This window comes from Cibotium barometz, chromosome 24 (assembly GCF_041138505.1).
Source record: "Cibotium barometz isolate CiBa-2024 chromosome 24, ASM4113850v1, whole genome shotgun sequence".
Taxonomy (NCBI): Eukaryota; Viridiplantae; Streptophyta; class Polypodiopsida; order Cyatheales; family Cibotiaceae; genus Cibotium; species Cibotium barometz.
Genome location: NC_141069.1, coordinates 18433225 through 18442517, shown reverse-complemented (window position 1 = coordinate 18442517; position 9293 = coordinate 18433225). Strand labels below are relative to the sequence as shown.

At 42.3% G+C, this 9293-nt stretch overlaps 1 protein-coding gene across 1 annotated transcript; it reads left to right on the top strand.

Moving 5' to 3' along the window:
* The first annotated feature begins 248 nt into the window (after positions 1–248).
* On the top strand, positions 249–2295 carry LOC147624971 (uncharacterized). Its single transcript, XM_086817921.1, has 5 exons — positions 249–527; positions 645–844; positions 936–1204; positions 1325–1617; positions 2008–2295. Exons 1-5 carry the CDS (start codon positions 249–251, stop codon positions 2293–2295), a joined length of 1329 nt encoding a protein of 442 aa, XP_086674047.1.
* Positions 2296–9293: the final 6998 nt, after the last annotated feature.

Here is a 9293-nt window from a genome sequence, read left to right as displayed (position 1 = left end):
AGAGGCTCGCACAAGATCCAGGGGTGGCCATAATCTCTTATATACATCCATACCACACAAACGCAAATGATGAGGTTTGTCATGGTATAAGATTTGTTGATCCCTCTTTGAAGTTCTCTCCATGGATCTCAATGCAAAAGAAACTATGGGTTTCAAGCATGCTATATCGTGGTTTCTCTCCACATCAAGTGTTGGAAATGCATGTCCAAGCATTGCATTCAAGCCAAAGTCATGACCCTACAATTACTATGGTTAGGGATGACTTCTTGTCTATTCGTGACATCATGAATATATCTAGCAAGCTGGCCATTGATCAGTACCAGCTACACACAGATGATGCGGAAAGCACGAAGAGATGGTGTCATGAGAATCAATCAAGCACCTTTATCTACCAGGAGCAAGATGTGAAACATTCCAAGGAATTTATCCTTGGAATACAATCACCATGGCAAAGGGAGATGTGCAAGAAGTACGGAAATGGGAACCTTCTTGCGATGGATGCTACCTTTGGCACAAACAAATATAAGGTATGTGGTGTAATGAATTATCATTTTTACTCTTGTTCACATTCTCTTAAGTTATAATGAATGTTCTTTTTTTAGTTCTTGTTCACATTCTCACTTTTCTTTAAAACACATGAACAGTTTCATTTGTATACAATCCTTGTTTTTGATGGTCATCGCAATGGTGTGCCCATTGCTTGGGTGCTTACATCTTCAGCTACATTTGAGTGTACTTGCACTTGGTTAAGCAAGTTTAGAGATAATATGCTTGACTTTCATAAATCATGGGAGCCCGGAGCCTTTATGGTTGATGATGCCGAAACGGAGATTAATGCGCTCAGGTTAGGACCATATGTGAATATGTGTTGAGTGCAAACTAATGAGAACCGTGTGTTTGAGTTCTATGTGACGTGTCCTTTCTATTTTTCGTAGGGTGGTGTTCAATCAACCCATTTTTCTATGCTTGTGGCATGTCAAATGTTGTTGGCTCCGACACCTTATTAAGAAGGTGAAGGAATGGCCCAAAAGAGCTTTTATGTTTTGGTCTTTGGGAAATATCATGAACATGCAAGGGTCAGCAAATTCTACAGACCGTATAATCAAAGAGGATGCAAAGGCTATGATCTCTACCTTCTACTCCAACTTTAGAGATGAGGAGAGTTTTATTGAGTATTTCAAAACCTATTGGGAGGCTAAACTAGGTAAGGTTGAATTTTAAACTTCATACATACTCTTCTTATAGGTAAAATAATGCGCACTTGCTCTCCTTTTTGTTCGTACTTCATTTCTTGCTCTTCTAACTTCATTTGTTTTATGTGCAGAAATGTGGGTGCGTGCTTCCCGATTGCTTCCACATTCAGGACAAGACACTAATGGAGCAATAGAGTCATATCATGGGCAGCTCAAATACAAGTTTTTGGGCTCTTCTAAAAGGAAGAGTTCGAGGCGGGTGGATTGGCTCTTATACAAGTTAACATCATCATGCTTGCCATATTATTGGTATGTTCAGCAGTTGAAGGACAATGGTTTTATGAGAAACAACGCCATTGAAAGAGTAGTGGAGAATTCTTATGAGCGGGCACTTCAAATACCAGATGCTAATGTCTCATTCCAGGTTGGTGGTGTTGCTATAGTGGAGAGCATGCACACAAAAGCTTCATTTTACACAGTCTACAATTCCGATTGCCAATGGGCATGTTGTACATGTACATGGGCAGAGCTTGGAAATATTTGTAAGCACCAAATTAAGGTGATGTTGTTGCGGGGTGCTTCACATGCTTCACTTATGGAGCAATGCCAACATATGTATGAAGCATGGGGAGATACTTCTAGGTCTACTGTCAATATTCACTCACATGTTTCTACTATTGATGTGCTTGAACCAAATGGTGATGATGTTGCCGCATTAGGAGGGGACAATGTATGTAGTGAAGTACTTGAGCAATCGGGAAATGTGAAGACACTTCAATGCTTGTGGCAAGAGTTGTCTTGTTTTGTAGGATAGGACCAGGCTTTGATTGAGGAGGCTTGCAATGGATTGAGGAGAACATTGGGCCATGTGAAGACAATGAAGGCAAGAATGGACGAGCGAACAGAAACACAAGCTAATTTTCAAGTCTTGGAAGATGGATTCGGCAACTCCTTGAAGCGAGCAAAACCATTCTTTGAGAAGGGCAACAATAAGAAATCAACATCATCAAAGAGTCACCCATTGGCTCACCCCTTCAAGACCCCTGCTAAGAAAACCAAAGTGTCAATGCAAAAAAGGCTTGATCAGAAAGCTTCAAAGTAGTCTTTTGAATTTATGTAATGAACTCTCCAATGCTTCAATGGCTTTTTGCATCTCAGTCTTCAACCAATTATTGTGCGTCTTGAGCCGTATTTTGTTCGTGTGTTGCCGTGTGTAAGAGAAACAAAGGTAGTGCAAATAAGATTGTATGTTTGTGTGAGAGAGCTTCACAATAGCATGTATGAGAAGAGAGGCCGAAAGTGCAATTCAAAAACACCTTGCATACGTACCTTGACAATGTCCATGAGTTACCATTCATGTTAAAGAAATTAGTAGCTAAGGTGACCCGTCTATATCCTCTCATTGCATTGTGAGCCTAGGAATTGCTATTTTTTGCTGATCCATTTTGTCATGAATAGTACATAAGTACCTTTGTGGTTGATGATGTGAACAAAATTTCCAACTATAGTACAAATTTTGTAGCTTCATGTTGATTCATGTATGCTTTTTAAGGTATAAAGTAGCATGTCAATTGGTATTTGTAGAGCTTGTAACAAGATATTGGATGTCAAAAGATGAGGACCAAGATTATGAGCCCCTCCTAGAGCCTGTTGACTCCGAGGTCTGGATTCACATTCTTGCAACCATGGACAGAGAAGCTTGGGACAAAGTTTGCAAAATCACATGCATGTTCGTGTTCGACACTTTCAAGATAGAATGAATAGCAGGACCAGCTCGCCTTGAGTTAGAGCCCTCCCAAAAAAACTATCTAGCTGCGTGGTCCACCTTGGTTGACACCGGAGGAGCTAGCCACAACGTTATCTTGAGAGACGTGGACCTCATTAGGCTACCCACCCCTCACACCTCCTTTTATTTTTAATCCCCCCCAAAAAAAAATTATTGCCCTCCCCCCTTGTTAAATTTTGGCCTCTCTCTCTTTCTCTTTAAATCCCCCCCACCTTAAATTTTGGCCTCTCCCTCTTTCTCTTTAAATCCCCCCCACCTTAAAGAATTTTTTTTAAAAAATATCCCCTTTAAAATTTGGCCTCTCTATTTCCCTTAAAATCCCCCCCCAACCTTAAAAGATTTTACGAAAACATTTTTCTCCATCTTCTTTTTATTTTTTCTCTTTTTTTATTTTTTAATCTTCATTAATTCTATATATATATATATATATAATATTTTAAAAGATCCCATTGTATTTTGTTTTTCTCCTTTTTTTATTTTAAAAAATAAAAAATAAAAAAAGCAAAGAAACGAAAAGAAAAGAAAACATCTTCTCATTCTCTTTTTCTCCCTTTATATTTATGAATATATTTATTTATAAAAAAACTACTTTCTTTTTTAGCTTTTTTATTATTTAATTATGTTAGTTTTCCTTTTTAATTTTCCATTTTAAACACAAAGATAAAAACAACAAAACAAAACATAACAACGAAAAATGTTTTCTTTTTCCCACTCTTTTTTTCTTTTTTAATTAATTCCAAAAAACCCTTTGTCTTTTTCTTTTTTCTTATTTATTGATTTATTATTATTTATTAAAAACTTTCATCCTTTTTTGAATTGAAAAGGGATAAATCACTTTTTTATTTTAAAAAAAGAGATTAAATCCAAATAGAAAAAAAACATAATTGGAGATCGACGGATAACGTAATCAGCAGCTAAAAAAGAAAGTAGTTTTTTTATAAATAATAATTGTGGAGATCGCCTGTGGCGGCGGGCATTGATGATGCAAGGCTGGCAGGTTCTGGCCGAGCTCAGTTGAAAACTTGGGCTGGCGATTGGTAAAAGGGGTTGGTAAAAGGCTTCACCCGCTGTTGACTGCCAGCGTGGCTGATATGCCACGCAGGCGCCAACAACGCAGGCTAACCGATATCTATCGACAGCCCACGCGAGGTGGGGCTAGCGGCTCTCGCATCATTGTCAGCCAGCTCTCTACTGATGAGCGACTATATGTATAAACGCATCCAGCGAGATAATTTGCTAACTTTACTTTTGTGTGTGTGTGTGTGTGTGAGAGAAAGAGAGAGACGGGGGATGTCGGTCCACAGTAGAACTACCCAATGGATGGAATGGGATTTGATAGCCCATTTGTTGGTCGATGTGTAACATGGAAAATGGCAAGCCACAAGCACTGCGGGATGTCAATCAGGCTCAAAAACTACACAAAAAGGGGAGTGCAGACATGGAATGATCTAGGGGATAGCATAATTGCCCAATGGATGGAATGGGATTTGGTAGCCCATCGGTTTGGCCTTGCACCTCCTACTATTGCTACCCTACAAGCAGCTGCAGAGGTGCTCCCATTCCCATGGCCAACTCCAGTTTTCTTCAAAGCTGAAAACTGGCTTGCTAACTAGCCCACCAACAAGGTAAAACCGCTGCTTGAGCTGGAGCTAAATTATACATGCCACAGGCACACTAGTTTAGCAGCCTTGCTCATTGATGAAAATGCCTAAGCTCCATAGGAACCTGGGCCCAACATATGCAGGCTATATGGTTGACAACGTCGTCTCTATGGGTTAATGTCTTTCTTTGGAGACTCCTGCATCTCAAGATCCCTACAAGAGACAGACTCTCTAGCTGGGTGCCAATCGCGCCGATGTGCCCATTCTTCCACACCCATAATGAGGACCCATTCCATATTTTTGGAAGCACGCGCTGTTGGGGCACGTCACAATGCTTAACCCGATCTTAGCCAGTATATGGCCTTGGATCCGATATGCAATGTTGCAGCACAACAGATCTGGTTCACCCAAAATCAAATTGTCTTTCGATGGTGACCCCATATGCAGTGCCCTCAATGGAAGGAAGAGGTGTTTGTAACTGAATTAAAAATTCTCACTGCTGCTTTCGAGTGAGAGCTCTTGGACTCAGCCAAGCGGTTACTCATCATCTCTTAGCCTGTTGATCACAGGCGACACTTTACCTCTTTTTTGTATTTAATCGATATTAATAATAAAACTACCTTTTCTCTCTATTAAAAAAAAGAATTCTGACTTTTATAACAACGTTTTGACAAAACAATGATGAAATGTGTGTAAATTTTGGGGAAAAAGGAGAGGCATAAACGCACCAGCGTTTATGCTGGTAGTACCGAAACCTTCTTTGTGTTAAAAAAGCGCCAATAATATAGGCATTTACGTCAATATTTTTGGTGCTATCGAGGAATTCTTTTTAAATTAAACAACAATCCTTTTTTGTGTTAAAAAAAGTGCCAATAATATAGGCGTTTACGTCATTATTACCGGTGTTGTACATGATTTTTTCTTAAATTAAACAACAATAAGACAACATGTTTAGACAGCTAACCTTTAGTGTATGTCAAAATCCATTTAAAAAACTATGAACTGTTGTGGTATGAGTGCTGCTACATCTTCAACCTCAAAATTATAAACTGTTGTAGTACGACCGCCGCTACATCTTCAACTTCAAAATTTAGAGCTACATGCAATGATAGACCAACACTCATGCTACTAGTGTTATGTTGCTATGTAGATCGACACTCATGCTACTAGTGTCATCGTCGCTATGTAGCAATATAGGGAAGCGACTAACAATAGGTCGAGATGTGCAAACACATTCAAGTGTGAATTCTCCAAAAAAGAGTCATCCGAAAGTTCACTATGTGAAGAAGAGGTGTATGAAGAAGAATGCACCTCTTCATTCGAATTTTTTGATGTACCATCACGTGCATCCATGATCAGAGCCTTGTCTTCGTCGTCTTCATCACATTGAGTGGCATCTACTTGACGTTCCAACATAATATCTTCAACGTCATGATCTTCAAAAATGGGTCTCCCTCGTGGGGAGACTTTGAATGACATACAACCAATTTGAATCTGAAGGTTTGAGATAAAAAACCACCTTTACATATAATGAAGAGTTACAAAATAGTGATGCAATTTGAACAACAATATGGAAGTTAAAGCACTTACTTGTTCACATTGATAAGGGAGCACAAAGGTGTCTCGATGGTCAGTCCAAAACTTGGTGGAGTCAATGGCAAAACAAACATTTTTGTCCTTCTTGACGGTTGCATTTGGACCTCAACAAACAACTTTGACCCATTTCACATCAAATATGATTAAGTGAAATGCTTTGAAGCCAACTTCCAATATGGATTGAATGTGACCACAATAATCCAATCTAGATAGTGTTGCATTTGAATCATGTGAAATAGATTGGCTCTCTTGATCTAATGAGGCCATCGCCCCGCTATCGCATGATGTGACATGGTTATTGTCAATGATTTCAATGCAAAAATATCTTCCACATGTGACTATAATGCACTATACTTCTTTTACTAAAAAATATATATATATATTTAAATTAGATATATAAATGAAATTGTTTTTTGCAACAATTCATATTCAGAGGTTGGTTGCTTATATGCCAATCAGGGATTTAATATTCACGTGATCACAAGTTTTTTCTTGTTAATAACACATGTGAACATGTTAATAACATGTTTACATGATTACACGTTCACAAAATAGCAGGTTGCTGGTTACCTGGTAACTGGCCAAATCCCGTCGGGATCCAGGAAAAACCCGACGGGCTCGTCGGGTATAATTAAAACCCGGCAGGAACTGCCGGGGCCGTCAGAATTCCCGTCGGTCAACATATTTCTATATATATGAAGCCCACGGGGCTTGACAGCTGTTTACACACAAGTAATGTCTTATCTACATGTGGGTAGTGTGGGTGTGTGAGTACTCATGCAGGCAGTCGCCCACCACAATCACAGTGCACGGCTAGATGTAGGTGGTCCACCACACGAGAGATGCATGTGTGTGTAAGGCCATTAGTTGGAATGGTGCTTATCATGGGGTGCACGAGAATCATCTCCCAATACAAAGTGTTGGCCAGCTATGGACAAGAGTTTGATGCGTTGGATGAGGATGTCCATCAATTCAACACATGTCACCAATTCAAGAGGATCATTGTTGTATGAGGATTCTAGGAGAACCTAAATCCCCTAAATATTGACATTTGTTGGGGTAGACAATTCGTTGCATAGATTGGCAGTAAAGCTCATTAGGTAGTGTACAGTGGTGTAGTAGTTTGAAGCTTGCCTTTTTCTTCATTCCTCTTCTTTGCATGCAAGCACTCTTTTACCCTACGATGAACATGGACATTCTTCTTCTCTACGGTGAACATGGTGTGAGGGCACGGGGGGGCATGGCTCCGGGGGGGCCGGCCGGGGGGGGCATGAGGGCACGGCTCCGGAGGGTGTTCGGGCATGGCACCGCGGGGGCCGGGGAGGGTGTTCGGGCACGGCACCACGGGGGCCAGGGAGGGTGTTCGGTCTCACCGGGCTGACGGCACGGCACGGCTCCGTGGGGACCGGGGGAGGGTGTTTAGGGCACGGCACCGCAGGGCCCGGTTGGGGGTGTTCGGGCACGGCATCGCGGGGGCCGGGGAGCGTGTTCGGGCATGGCACTGTAGGGGCCGGGGGAGGGTCTTCGGTCACGGCACCGCAGGGGCCGGAGGAGGGTGTTTGGTCACGGCACCGCGGGGGCCGGGGGGGCGTGAAGGCACGGCTCTGGGGGGGGGTTTTCGGGCACGGCTCCGGGGGAACGGACAGGGAGGGTGTTTGGGCACGGCTCCGGGGGGGGTGTTCGGGCGCACGGCTCCCTGGGGGGCCGACCCAGGGGGCGTGAGGGCACGCCTCTGGGGGGCCGACCGGGGGGTGTCTAAAGGCGATTCTCAGCTTGGTTGGCCTCCTTCCTTTTGCACTAAGCAAAAGGAGCCTTTCTCCTCACTTTTAGAGCTGCGATTCACTTTTGGCATATGCCTTTCTGCTGATATAAATGACCTTAGCCAGTTTTGGTGTGCGATTTCCTTTGTAGGCTAGATCTAGCTCTAACACGCACCCCCAGCCCTTATGCTCTCTCTCAGCTCTCTCTCTATCATATGCCTTAGGGACATGAGCTGCCCTAGTGGCCTTTAGGTTTCCATACTTAGGAAATTGTAGAAGAGTTAATCCATAGCAAGCTGCAAGGAGTTAATCCACAGCAATCCACAGCTGGCTGGTATTAAACTTATCTATCCTTCAATAGCTACTTGTAGCCATACCATCTCGCTGTACTTGTGCTCATATCAGAGCCTTACAATATCTTACCTCTCATCACTAAATAGCTTAGGAGCTTCTGGTGTCCATCCATGGTTCTTCTGGTAATTGTCCTTAATGAATGTATTAAATTTGATTAATACAAGTTGGTGACATCTTTTATATAGGATGAAGGGCCAGCACACATGGAACTGAGAGAGAGCATGTACACATGGTGCATCTTGCACAATTGGAACCTAGAGCAGCTATAGTGCTGGAGCGCGAGGAAGAAGACCATGTACTTCTTGGACATGGTAAACATGAAGTCTATGTACATCATGTACATGATGAGCATCAGGCTCAACCATGGCAGCTGAGGCGTGGGGATCTAAAGAGTTGCGTTTTTTTAAGAATACATGCTTGTTATTTTTAGAGCATATTGTAAATAAAATTGAGAGTAGCAGGGGAACATAAAAGGGGCAGTCCACGCATCACTTGAGCATAACCTGGGGGCAGAGTAGCTTTTGGCTGGCCTCTGTGCACCTTGGTTTCACAACTTTTCCTCCGAGAAAAAGTTGACGTGTACTTGCTAGCTTTTTTAGCACTTCCTTAGTTCTTGCCCAAGCACATAACTGTGTTGTCCTTTACGCATGATCTCTATTGACTCTCTCTTTCTCATGAGTTGACTACAATTTTTTTTCCTTGAAATAGCTATGGCTGAGCAAGAAAAGACTCCCCTCTTGATGGTCATCAAGAGGATCTTGAGACAAATGGGGGTAGACAGAGAGTCCATCCAGGAGGATATGATTGAGTACGATGCCATGACTATACCCCAGCTTGAGTTAATCATCACTCACCTCTCGACACTAGTACGGCCAGTAGCCTTTGGGGAGGGCTCTTCGAGGGATCCTATTCCCTGAGGTGGCGGCACACCCCAACCCATGCATACGCATTTGGTGCAGACACAGGTGTAGCAGATGCCGGGCCCCAATGTTTTGACACAGGC

Bases quoted from the DNA above. Each gene is read 5' to 3' on its own strand.
- LOC147624971 (XM_086817921.1), top strand. From the start codon at position 249: ATGGTTAGGGATGACTTCTTGTCTATTCGTGACATCATGAATATATCT. The intron at 845-935 runs GTTAGGACCATA...TATTTTTCGTAG, and splicing joins ACGGAGATTAATGCGCTCAG to GGTGGTGTTCAATCAACCCA. The intron at 1,618-2,007 runs GTTGGTGGTGTT...TTTGTAGGATAG, and splicing joins ATGCTAATGTCTCATTCCAG to GACCAGGCTTTGATTGAGGA.